The sequence below is a fragment of the Neophocaena asiaeorientalis genome, unplaced genomic scaffold (genome assembly GCF_003031525.2).
Source record: "Neophocaena asiaeorientalis asiaeorientalis breed wild unplaced genomic scaffold, Neophocaena_asiaeorientalis_V1.1 scaffold426, whole genome shotgun sequence".
NCBI classification, from domain to species: domain Eukaryota; kingdom Metazoa; phylum Chordata; class Mammalia; order Artiodactyla; family Phocoenidae; genus Neophocaena; species Neophocaena asiaeorientalis.
This window is the reverse complement of record NW_020185323.1, coordinates 984,683-998,608: the sequence shown is the minus strand read 5'-3', so window position 1 is coordinate 998,608 and position 13,926 is coordinate 984,683. Positions and strand designations below refer to the sequence as shown.

At 39.2% G+C, this 13,926-nt stretch overlaps 1 protein-coding gene across 1 annotated transcript in view; it reads left to right on the top strand.

Moving 5' to 3' along the window:
• MAOA (monoamine oxidase A) overlaps positions 1-13,926 on the top strand; it is a 75,387-nt gene that overhangs the window by 22,066 nt on the left and 39,395 nt on the right. The window contains exon 3 of the mRNA XM_024734194.1: positions 5,502-5,639. Coding sequence (XP_024589962.1) covers positions 5,502-5,639 — 138 coding nt within the window. The remainder of the gene's footprint in view (positions 1-5,501; positions 5,640-13,926) is intronic.

The following is a 13,926-nucleotide window of genomic DNA, read 5'->3' as shown; positions in this document are numbered from 1 at the left end:
GAGGATGGCAACTCCCAAAAAAACTCGGAGTCATGCTCAACACTGTGAGACCCCACATTCATTCTGTCAGGAAATTCTTTTGGCTCTGCCTTCAAAATATACCCAGAATTCAACCCTTCCCTCCACTTCCGTGGCGCCCAGCTGTGGGAGCCACCGTGATCTCTAGGGCAGATTACTGCAGTAGCCTCTTAAATAATTTCCCTGCTTTTTACCCTTGTCCCTTATAATCTAGCCTTAGCCTTAGTGCGACAGCCAGAATGAACCTTTCAAACCTAAGTCAGATCTTGGCACTTCTGTGCTCAAAACCTTTCAAAGGCTGCCCTTCTCACTCAGAGTAAAAGCCAGTGTCCTTTCAATGTCTTGTGACACATACCATGATCTGCCCCCTTCCCCCCCCCACCCCCGCCCTGCAACTTCTCTACTCTCATCCCCAGTTCTCTTTTCCTTGCTCACTCTGTTCCAGACACATTGGCCTGTGTTCTTTGAACACACCAGGCAGATTTCTCCCTTAGAATCTTTGCAGTGGCTCTTTCTTCTGCCAGGAACGCTCTTGTCCCAAATATGCACATGGATAACTCCCACACCTCCTTCAAGTCTTTTACGCAAATATCACCTTTTCTCAGAGGCCTACATGTCCCTTGTATTTGAAGCTGAAATCTTTCCTTCTCTCCTCTGCAGTTTCAATCTGCCCTGTCCTTCTCTAGTTGTTTTTTTTCTTTTTCACTGTTGTTATCAACTTCTAAGATACTTATTTATTATGTTTGTGGTTCATTTTCTGTCTCTTCCTACCAAATGAAAGCCCCTTGAGAGCAGGGATTTTTATTTTGTTCACTGATGTAACAGAAGTTTCTTGAGCAGTACCTGGCACCTTGTAGGCACTCAAGATATAGTTGTTGAATGAACTAATGAATCCCCAAAGCAAAGTAAAAACATGAAGCCTAGGGATTAAATGAGCTCAAAATTTGACTTTCACCTCGAATGTCTGCTGAACCCTGAAGACTCTGCAATTCCACTGTGATGGCTGTATGGCATGCAGGGGACAGGAAATAAAATCCAGAACCTGGGAATTTAATAGGAAACACTCCAAATTGTAATCCCCTGTGCTATGCTCTGTACATGAAAGTGAAAGAGAAATAAACCTTACCCTTCTAAAAGGGAGAAAAATAAAGCTTGCCTTCATCCATGGCTTCAATCTAAATTTACACTACCTATATGGTGTGAAAAACCTTGGACAGAATATTTAAAGTGCCAAGGTGGCTGGCAGAAATAGACTCAAATCATTTCCACCCAGGCCTCAAATAACTTACACAGAAAAAGTTCTAAGGAAAATCAGCAACTCATAGTCAAAAGTGACAGCATACAAGGAAACAAGGCACTAAAGGAAAATAAATAGAAAAAATGATCCAGAAAGATTTTGCAATAGTTGAAGTATACACAGAATAAAAAATCACTGTAGCATGTTTTAAAGAAAAGACGTGCTTAAAATTAGCAGCAGGGAAAAGAAACTTAAAAAAATGATCAAGTAGTTTAAAAATAATTTCTAGAAATGAAAATGTACTGATTAAAATGAAAAAACTCAGGGACAGATTAAACAGTGTATTAGACATAGCTGAAGTGAATGAGTGAACTAGATCAGAAGGAATTATCTATAATGCAGTTCAGAGATAAAGATTGGAAAATACGTTATGTGGGGCAAGGGCAGGAGCAACTAAGACATGAAAGATAGTGTTATGATGGTATGAAAAAATAATGGCTGAGGATTTTCCAGCATTGTTGGAAGATACCAGGAAACCTAACAAGTCCACAGCATGAAAAAGGAAAAGAAATTCTCACCCACACACAGAAGCTGCAGTATACCAAAGAAAAGAGATCTTAAAAAAATTCCTTTAAGTCTAAAAGTAATTTTTTTAAAAAAAGAGAAAGACAAATTATGCATACTCTGAAAAAAATCAATAATTAGACTTATTGATTGCTGTTGAGTGACCCTTCAACAGCAAAAACAGATGCCAGAAGATAAACAATATCTTCACTGTTCTGAGAGAGAGAGAGAAAATAACCAGAATTTGTTACTTGCTAGAACTATCTTTTTATCAGACTGACAAAAATAGAGAGTTTAGGACCCAGATTAGAGGAAATTATAAAGGCTGTGTTTTAAGAAGAAGGAAAATGATAACAAATTAAAGGTCTGAAATTTAAGAGGAGACAATGAGCAAAGATACTGGTAAATATTTAAATAAAATTCAGCAACATCAACAGAATAAAACAAAATAACATCAAATTTGTTGGGAGACAAATAAACCTGAAGTAAGGTACTTTTATGGTTTACAGATTAGAAGAAGGTTGATCACAGTTGATGCATGAAGGTTTTGTATTTTTCAATAGAAAGATAATATATTGATAAACTTTAGAATATATTAAGTATGCATGTTAATATAGCTAGAAAAAAAATAGGCCTGACAGTATAACTTCCAAACAAGTAGAAGAAAAACTTAAAACAAAAGGAAGAAAGCCCTTAATCCAAAAGAAGAAATCAGGCATAAAACTGTTAAAGTGGGACAAATGGAAAGCCATAATAAAATAAGTAAAGTTAAGACATTTTAAAAGAAATAATAATATAAATGGGCTAAACTTCTCAGTTAAAAGGGGGGAAATGTCAGAATAAAGAAAACTCTAACCGAAGGATAGAAAAAGAGATAGTATACAAATACTAATCTAAGCTATTTTACCTATATTAATATCAGACAAAATAAGGTTTAAACAAAAAAATGTTTCCTTGAATTAAGTTTCAATACATAGTGATAAAAGACCCAGAAGACCGAACAATTCTAAACTTGTATATGTATATACTGAATAATGTAGCCTCAAAATATAAAGCAAAAATTGACAGGAATCAAAGATAAATGCCCAATAGTGTAGGGGATTTTTAACATATTTTTCTAAGTCAATAATAAATGAAGCAAACAAAGGCTGAGCACAATTAATCTTTTTCTAATGGACATGTATAAAACATGCATATTACTTATCAGAAGACTATGTTCTTTTCATGCAGAAATGGAAAATCTTTGAAAATCAACCATGTGCTAGGTCATAAAGTAAGCCTCAAGGATTGATATCATATAATCCATATTCTTTGACCACAATGCAGTTATGACAGAAAGATAACTAAAAAAATTCCAGTTGTAGAAATTAAAACATGACAAAACGTTTAGAAACATAGATCTAGACAGAAATTGTAATGGAAATTTGAAAATACTTAAAACCGCACAATAATGGAAATACTAAAATAAAGTTGTGGATGTAGCTAAAACCATATTAGAGGAAGATTCATAGCCTAAATTTTTGTATTAGAAAAGAACAAAAGTATGTTCTTTTGTTGAATGAATGAGCTAAGCATGCAAGGAATTAGAAAATTAAGAGTATAAAAAATCCAAAAAAGAGGAAAAAAGAGCATAAATCAATGGTATAGAAAATACTCAATAAAGATGATCAATGAAACAAACGTTGATTCTTTGAAGAGTCCTATTAAAACTAGACAAGTGTCTGATAAGATTTTTCAAGGAAAAGGAAAAAGAGACATCTCTAAACAATAAAAGGGATGAAAATGAAGATATAACTACTGATACAATAAACAATAAATAAATGAAAAGAAGAGATCATGAACTTTAAAGCAATAGTTTTGAAACATATGAAATGTATATATAATGAGAAAATATAATTTAAGAATAGAAAGAAATTTAAGAAATAGAAAACGTGAGTAGTGCTTTAACCACAAAATAAATTGAACCTGTAATTTAAATTTTTCCCACAATGAAAACACTAAGCCTAGATAGCCCTACAGGTGTGTTCTACCTAATGGTCAAAGAAGAGATTATTCTATTTATATACGAACGCCTTCTAGAGAATAGAAGGAAGTATGATTTCTAACTCATGAGATTAACAGTACTGTAATACAAGAAAACAGACAAGGGCTGGAGAAGAAAGGAGAATCATGGGGCAATCTCAGTCTCATTTATAAACACAGATATAAAAATTCTAAACAAAATGTTAGCAAAGCATATCTTGCAATGGAAAGATAATATTAGGTTATATTACCCCAGGAAGGCAAGGTTGCGTAATTCTAGACAATCGATTTTCTGGAAATAACAGATTAGGTAAATTATCCCAACCCTCCCACTACATATAAGGAAACTAGACAAATTGCACTGTGTATACACACACACACACACACACACACACACACCTTCAAAGCATCAGAGAGCTAACAAGATAGTGAAGAATCACTAGACCAACATCCAGAAAACATTGACCTGCTTTTTCCCCTGGGAGTGGAGAAGTGAGAGTTTGCTGACCACTGAAGAAGCAAGTGAGAGACTGAGAAGTACTTTTCAAAAGTCTTACAAAGCTAGGGCAACTGAAGGTCAAGTCCAGAGCCCACCAAAGTGTGTATATGGAGGGATGTGTTGGTAAGCTCCTTGTGCTTTGGGTTGGACTGTGTCCTAGCGCTAAGGGTAAACAGCAAAAGGACTAGGCCACGTTGCATTTCAGCCTGCCTTCAAATTGTCTCAGGCACACAAAATGCAATAAAGTTATCTAGTATTGTTAGTGTCCCCAGATGCTGGGCAGAAGCAGTCATAAATCCTCTCTGAGAAAGATATAATCCTCCCAGGATTCAGATAATTTCTATATTTTCTCAAATTCAGTCAGTGGGACACAATAAAAAATGATCAGGCAAACAAGGAGAAACGGCAACGCGAATTAGAACTGGTATAAACAACAAAATAGAAACAGACCCATAAGAAGTTATTACAAACACATGGAGGAATTATTACTCACCAATGCACAATTTTATTTTATTTATTAATTTTTTTTGCAATTTATTGATTAAACCATGGGGAAATGTGTTACTAAAACAGCTGAGAAAAATGGAAAAGTGCATTTAAGAAGAGGAAAGTAAATTTTGGTTTATGGAGGAAGGTTTGCATATTTATAAAATATTTTTTAGGTATATGAATCTTTTCATACCTTTTGGTACTCTTTTCCTATGATGCATTCTTCCCTGCAAGTGTTTTAAAATAGAATCAGGAGCCCACCAGTGTGGGCTGATTGAAGATTTCATCTGCTGGAAATCAGAGAATTAGGTCTAATAAAACTCTGGGTGACCCCTCCAGCAACAACCCCAAAGAAAAGCATAGAAAATAAAGCTAAATGCTTTGAAAAGGATCTAGATCGGCAGGGCGTACTACAGTGTTCTTTATTGTTTATGCGTGTTATTGCTGAATCAGCCTCACCAATAACTCGACAAATGGGATTGCTTAATGATGAGTGTACTATAGGGTTGGAGTAGAGTAGAAAGATTTGCTATTTTCAGTGGCACTTTATAAGAGAGATGTAAGGCACATTTAAATTGTAAAAAATAAACAGGGTTATTTTTTATAAGACATAGAAACATCTGTTTTAGAGTTCTAACTAAAGTCTTCCGGACACTTTTTCTGTTTCTACAGAACCAACATGTTGATTACGTAGACGTTGGCGGGGCTTATGTGGGACCAACCCAGAACAGGATCTTACGGTTATCTAAGGAACTGGGTTTAGAAACTTACAAAGTGAACGTAAATGAGCGTCTTGTTCAATATGTCAAGGTAAGCCTGATGTTTGACTCAACTGACCAACAGGGGAGCATTTTATTTGGGAAAGCATTTGGTTTTGCTTTTAGTTGTTTTTTCTCAAAGCAATCATAAAAGTAGGTTCTCAGCTTTAAAGTAGTACTCTGCCTTTCTTTTCTTCTTCTTTTTAAAAAATCCCTGCGGACTCCTGGAATCACTGCAAGTGATCATGCTTCAGCTTTGTTCTCCTCCACCTCACCCACTATGGCCCTTGAAGGCTACACTCCTTCCTTCCCCTCCCTCTGGAGGTGGGGGAGACACCAGAAATAGACCCCCACACACACACACATAGAGCCCAGGCAGCCCCTGAGGCACCTATGAGGCAGTTCTAAGGCCCCAAGGAACACAACAGTTTGAGGCCACTTCTTAAGACTTTGAATGGGTCATTCATCCTCATCCTTACCTGACATTTCTTTGCACACTTTGATAATTTTCTCTGCACCTAGCCATGACTCTTGGGAAGTCTAGCTCAGTTGTGCAGTTTCCTACTGTTTAAACAAGAGATTGTTTAAACTCTAAGTGCTGATATCCACTCAAGAAACAGCAGCTGTTGCCCATGTTATTCTTTCTTACTGAAGCCAAACATGGAGCAGCTGGAGTCTGGAAATGTGCCTTGAGAAATCAAGTTTCCGATCTGACATTGTAGCCCATTTCCTGGAACTAGAGTCATCAGGACAGGGTTTATTTACTCATTCTAATGCCAGGATTCCCACACCAGTAACCACATCACTTCTCAACAGACACATTTAAGCCTCCACCGCAGCAATCATGTGGGTCTGGCATCTTCAGGGCCTTTCAGAGCAGGGAATGAAGGATACTTGAAGTATATGCACACTGATGTGCAATCAGGGAGATCAGGAATCTTGGGAAACTCTGATAGCTGATCTGGGTTGGTTTGGGATGCTTGGGAAAGTCTGGCAGTGAGACACATGAAAAAACAAACCGGTAGCCTTTAGAAAAACTAGGTTCAGAGGTCAAGGGAGAAATGAAGAAACTACAAAAGAATTATACAAAGTGTTTATGAATGCTGGCTTCAACAGGCCATGATCAAAAAGGAAAAACTCCTTTGCTTCCCCACTTTGTCATCTCTGCACGGCATGTTGTTTACCCAGACTAGTAAGTGATAACAAAGGTAAGAGTAATAGCAACTAACCTTTATGGAGCACTTTTACCTGTATTATCATATTTAATGTAGGGAGAGAAACCAAATCCTTTGCACTCAACTGCTAATTAAACAGTCATATAAATTCACTGTCTAGTCCAACTGGGAAGCATATGAGTCTGATGATTATCCTGGAATCTGAGCAAACTTATGCTCTACTTTACAGAGGAGAAAACTGAGGTTCAGTGAGGTAAAGTGACTTGAACAGAGGTATAAAACTAGTAATGGTCTGCCTACCCCCTGAGCATACGCTCTTCATGAATTTTAGGATTTACTTACAAATAAGCACATATTTAAGATGCTAAACACTGTTCTTTTCATTTAAGACAATCTCATCTAATAAAAAGATGAAGAATAGAAATACTATTAGGGAATTCCCTGGCGGTCCAGTGGTTAGGACTTGGTGGTTTCACTGCCGTGGCCCAGGTTTGATCCCTGGTTGCAGAAGTAAGATCCCGCAAGCCGCGCAGTGCAGCAAATAAATAAATACTTACCATTAAACCGTCCTCTCACATACTTTACCCTGCCAAGGAACACATATTTTCACCCAAGGCAGACAGCAAAGTTAAGGTAAAAAACTAGTGCATCAGTTAGAGATTAATTTATTTTATCTGAATAAGTGCCTTTCTGCTAGTGTTTCTGATAAATCATATCATTTCTGCAATGAGAAATACTCAGGGTAGTGGATGTTTTTATAATGACCAGGAAACTAGAAAGTGAGGAGGCCAGATTAGGGAAAAAGCAGAAAGATATTCATCTAACTATTCCAGGTAAGACTGATGATAAACTGTATAGCAAAAAATAATTCCACTTATTTAAGAATATCTCAACTCTCACTGTTCTGTTCGCTTCTAGGGAAAAAAAGGCATTTTCCCCCGGCATGATAGTGGATTGGGTTAATAGTGCAAATTGTTTTTGTGACACTTCCTGCATCAGCTCTCGTGACAACCCCAGCTTCTGTAATCTAATACAGCGTATTCTTTTCTGTAAATAACACTGAAATGAAGTGGGTGAATCACTGGAAGATTGCCACTGTCTAGTTAAACCAAGCCATATTCTTTATGATCCATTATGCTAAATTCATTCACTGTTTCAGTAAGTCGTTACTGGACAATCACCTCTGCACCAGATATTGTTGTAGGCTGGAAATACAGCGGTGGATACATGATCCAAGTTTCTGCTCACATGGAGCTTGCCATCTCAAGGGAGGAGATAAGTAAATAAATAATATTCGCTAACATTTCTGCCTTTATCCTTCATGGATCTTGTGAATAGAATCTCTATTCTAATTCTGGTTTAGTAGATCCTGATTCTCATGTAATAGGGTTCTTGACTGGTTCCTACAGTGAGCAGGTTTTATGAATGTTGTGAATTCAATACGGCTTTATTTCGGAGACTACATCTGATTTGTGAAGTTAATATAAATTAATCATGTCTTTAACCTAAAAGGTGGCTTTGAAGTGGTGTCAGCTAGATATGTTTAAAGTGTTCTCTATGGATTCTTTTCTTTTGGAAGGTGTAAAGGAAGCAGGTGGACTTGAATGCCTCTTGGATCGATTGATTGATTACTTGCATTAGTAAAGAAGATGCACCATCATTACGATCGTTTTATGAGTTAGTTTCATTGAGTTGTGGAGACTTAAGTTTAGCAGTGCCAGGTCTTGGAGAAGAAGAAAGAAATACTTGATTCCTCTTTTTTTTTTTTTCTTTCCATGGGTTCCTCCAGATCATAGTAATGCAGGTAGGGTGTCAAGAGGGAGAACACTGCCAGAGATGGAGCAAGGCATTTTGCAGGAACTACTTTAAAGGAGACATTGACATTTTCATGCATTCTCACTTTCTCCCTGCTTTTCACATCCTCTCTAAATAAAAATCAAGACTATAAATATAGACCACACATTTGTTTTTAGAGGATGGTGTGATAAAGATTTATTTAAAACAACATAGGCTTTCCTGATAGTAACAGCTCAGCAAGCAATTTTTCCGAGTATTCGTTCTGTTCTTCCCACAGCCATTTACTCCATGTTTCTATGCCAACGACTGAAATCACAGGCTTTTCAGAACGTGTGTTCTGGAATACTAAGTAATTTTTTTTGTTGTTGCTAAGAGGTGAACTTTGTTTTAGCCAGTAGGCTGTATTGAAAGCAGAGGATGTACTTTTTATCAGTTTGTCTTACTGCTTCCAGATATAACTGCGTCTTTGACCTCTTGCTTCTAATAGGGTGTTTCCTTTGGATTCGGGACAATATATTTTTAAGCTGCTTTTAACACCTTTCCATACCAACTCATAGAACTCTTTTCTTTTGTCAAAGAAAATTATACTTTCACTTTCAACCCCTCTCAGTAGGAAACTCAAGAAGCCAAAGGTGTTAGGCTCTTGTAGGGATGTTGATTGTCGTGTCTTTTTTTTTTGCGGTACACGGGCCTCTCATTGTTGTGGCCTCTCCGGTTGCGGAGCACAGGCTCCGGACGCGCAGGCTCAGCGGCCATGGCTCACGGGCCCAGCCGCTCCGCGACATGTGGGATCTTCCCGAACCGGGGCACGAACCCGTGTCCCCTGCATCAACAGGTGGACTCTCAACCACTGCGCCACCAGGGAAGCCCTCGTGTCTTTCTTTTAATCACCTAGATCCATCCCTCCTGGCTCTGTGCATTGGTGTTGCCTTCCATCTGTAATGTGCCTATACCTGTGTTACATTTGAGCTTCCCAATGATCCTTTGAGGTGATAAGCATTATTTCTCCCATCTTACAAATGAGAAAACTGAGGCTCAGACAGATTAGGAGCCAAAGTGAGGCTTTCCATCTCTTGAGCCCAGGTTCTGTGAGTTATATCACATTGTTCCTTATTCTGTGAGCAGAGTTAACTTGTGAACCCCTTTAATAAACTGCTCCAAGATATGACAAAAATCACCTTACCCCAACAGGCTTTGGAGTCTTAAGATGCTACTTTAGCTGTAAGGGCTCCTGTGGACTCCAGCGGTTGGAGGGGAGTGGGTGTGCCTAGGAGTCATATGTGGTACTGTTCACCAGAGTGGCCTCTTCTCTTGTATCCTGAGCCATAGATCTGGTCCCCCACTGGCCTTCAGTGAGCACTTGACTCCTGAGAAACCCTGAGGCCAGCCCAGTTAGGCTCAGCAGGCGGAAGAAGACGGATTCTATTATTGTGTTTAAATACTAAGGCTAGAGGTCTGGGGGCATGGCTTGGAATTGTTGGCTGTATATTCTTTTTCATAAGTGACTTACGTAAACTTAATAATCAAAGTATGATCTAGATAAGAGTATTTTATTTTATGCCATTATACTCTGCCTGGTTTAAAAAAGAAAAAAAGAGGATTTAAAGTAATTTGTATAAGTCAGAGTAGAAGATGGAGAAAGACAATTAGGTAAGGACAGCCAAGTGGTAATGGGCCTGTGTTCATGATAAAAAATTCTTTGTTGATCATAGAAATGAAGTAATACAAAAGGGATTTTTTTTCTCTAAACTATAATTATACATAGGATTTTAAAAGCGGAGAGACTCAAAATGTTTATATATTTTCACTCTAATCTATCAAGTATTCAGTATAAAGATATATAGACATAGCTTGTAAAAAACAGTCGCTAGTAACTTCCATTCTTTTTTTCCTCTCCATTTTTAAAAGACTTCATTTACTTCCTGTGGATCATAGGAAAGCTTAATGACAGAAATTACTCTTAAAGCCTTGTACTGTTTAGAAAGCTAGGTCGGCATTAGCCATTTTCTCTCAAAGGCTCCTTTCTTTTTCCTCTAAACTTTCAGGAGTAAATCTCAGGTTTAGTTTCTAGAGAATGAAGTTTCTACTCAGTTGAAGTGACAGCCCACTATATAGCAAAGTCACGTTAATGATTCAATTTTCCCCTTTCATTTATTTTTTTTTAAATTGTGATAAAATAGACATAAAAGTTACCATCTTAACCATAATTAGTAGACAATTCAGCGACATTAAGTACATTCATATTGTGCTACCATCCACAGAATGCTTTTCATCTTCCTTTCATTCATTTTTAATAGGAAGTAATTCACTACAGAAGATATTTTCTAGCCATTCATTGAGAACGAGTCTAAAGTCACCCTCCTGCCTTGGACTGGCCTTCACTGGCAGCATAGAAAGGGGATTAGGTCAGACACAAAGCATTTCTCTCACTGAGGCTGTGGAACTTTTCGATCACCTCCTCAGGTGGGGCCCTGGCATTCTGGTTAACGGCAAAAAGAACCCTGTGAATAGAATGAAACATAAAAGCAGCTTCCTCAAGAGAAACTGCTCTAGTCTCTGTGATTATGCAACTCCTAGAGGTTCTGACCTTTCAGGTTAGAATGTAGTTGCCAGTTTGAGGTTCATATCTCCCCCAGGCTCCCCCATCCTTGCTTTCTACTTCCTCCCTCTGTAGCCCCTATTCCCACCTCAGAGCACACACCCAAACACCCCAACCAAAAGGCTTAATCATAAACTTTTGCAGAGTAGCCTTCTAATAGTTGAAACCTTTAAAACCCCCCTAATGTCCTATGAATCTGTTACCAAACGCAAGTTCCAGGACCCAATGCACAGTGAGGCCATACAAACTGAAACGTCGGAGTTTGGGGCAGAGAAAGATTGATGGCAGGGCCAAACAAGGAGAATGGTGGCTCATTCTCAAAAATCTTGAACTCCCCAATGGTTTTCGGATAGAAGCTTTCATAGGCAAAATTTAGAGTGAGGGCTGCAGGGTGTGTGACTTTCTGCTGATTGGTGGGTGGTGAGGTAACAGGGCGGTGCTCCAGGAACCTCTGTGCTCAGCCTGAAGTTACCATCCTCCACCTGGGTGGGGACCTTAGTTCCTGCAGAAGCACTCAAAGATATTGTTATGTATATTCCTCGAGCAGGAACCAGGACCCTGCTTTCATCGCTGCACTATTGTTTCTTTTTTTTAACATATATATAATTTATTTATTCATTTATTTTATTTTTGGCTGTGCTGGGTCTTTGTTGCTGCATGCGGGCTCTCTCTAGTTGCAGCATGCGGGGGCTACTCTTCGTTGTGGTGTGCAGTCTTCTCATTGCGGTGGCTTCTCTTGTTGCAGAGCATGGGCTCTAGGTGCACAGGCTTCAGTAGTTGTGGCACACAGGCTCAGTAGTTGTGGCTCTCGGGCTCTAGAGCGCAGGCTCAGTATGCACTATTGTTTCTTGACTGCTCCTCCTTCGTTTCTGCATCCCCCTTCCTTCCCTCATTAGCAACTCTTTGAATCTGCCCTTTGGAACTTAGGGAAGGTCTAGGAGGCTGAATGAAGCCTATTTCCTATGAAGTAGAAATGGGGCCATGGAAAGGATTTGTTACAGGGAGGACACCCACAGGGTCCTACTCAGTTTCAAATCCCATATCTTGTCCATTCTGGGCCTCCTGAAGAAGGGAAGTTCTCTTGTCCCGCTGACCCTGCCAGAAAGTCTTTCCTGTCATTGCCCTGTCCTGCCACTTAACAAGATCGATGCTACTATATAGCCTTCTGTCTCAGGTGTGGACTCCAAGCTTTTTCACTTGTGTCAAACTCAATGAACGAATACCTTTTGAAAACCTAGTGGATCTCAGAGTTTTAGGGACAGTTATTCTTACTTTAGAGATAGGAGAAAGTTGTAAGAATGCAAGTATTTGGTTCAAGGTCCTACAGAAGTGAGTGAGAAAGAGACAGAGACAGACAGACAGACGACAGACAGATGTGAAAGCCTAGTTGATAATTAACCTTAGCAGACACAGAACTTGGAACTGAAGAGAGACAAATAATGGAAATAATGTTGATACTTTATATCTGAACAGTGCAGTATTGTTTTCATAGCACTTCATTTTATTTTTTGCCTTGTGCTTGGGTTTAGTGCAACTAGAAGAAGAAAATTCTAGGTGGAATCACAGAAAATTTGAGTGTTAATTATAGTTAAATGTAATCAACACTTTGATCCCAAAAGCTGCTGAACTGGGTCCTTTTCATTTAAAAGACTTTACTCATATCAGGTTTTTCACACAAAGAAAATAATTACCGAACTATTAGTCCATTTGCTTTCATTCCCATAGCTCTCATGTAATTTGTCAGACTCAAACGATACACAGTGAACCTCAGGTTGAGATTTAATTTTGTGTGTTTGCCAAAGTACCCAGTGGCCTAGTTTCCACAGCCATACCCAACAGATAAATGTCTCTGAAAAAAGCATCAGGCTTTAGAGACATGGGAGGAAATCACTACTGGCTCACACTTCCTGACCAGCAGCAGGTGATAAAAGGAAACCCTGAGACACAGACACGGGTGCAGTCACTTGCTAATCTACATAATTATTTGGGCACACACCCAAGAAGTCCTGAGTATCTGTGACTTTCCCCCCAATCTGTAGTGTATTAAAAAATACTTTTCTGACGTCCAAATGTTGGGAAGATTGTGCTAAGAATCTTATGGCTGCTGGTCCACCCTCTCTCCCAGTGCAAGCCCTTATCACATCTCTACCATTGTGATCACATGAGCCATCACTGAGGTAACTCCATCCAGTAGAGGGGCAGGGCTGCATCTACCCGGTCACTGGGATACACAAAGTGAATACTCTCAGTTAACAGCCTCTCTGGCAAGAAGTTTGCTTTGCCCTGGACCCTCTCCACCTGCTCTGATGTATTTTTCCTCTATACTGCCCTGTTCCAAGGGGGCAGAGCCCAGACCTGAGACTCAGCACAAAGCACTTGCAGTTTTAGCTAGATGTACAAGTGATTTTGTTGCAGGAAGGGGGACTCCTTCCAGGGCCCGAGAGTGAGCTCTTGTCTAATACTCGGAAATGAATTGTCCAAGGAGACACACATGCTGGCAAAGCAAGAGACTTTATTGGGAAGGGGTGCCTGGGTGGAGAGCAGCAGGGTAAGGGAACCCAGAAGAACTGCTCTGCCACATGGCTCACAGTCTGGGGTTTTATGGTGATGGGGTTAGTTTCCGGTTGTCTCTGGCCACTCATTCTGACTCAGGGTCCTTGCTGGTGGCGCGTGCATCGCTCAGCCAAGATGGATTCCAGCGAGAAGGATTCTGGGAAGATGGTAGGCCATGTGGACTGGCATTTCCTCTCTCCTTTTTTTTTTTTTTT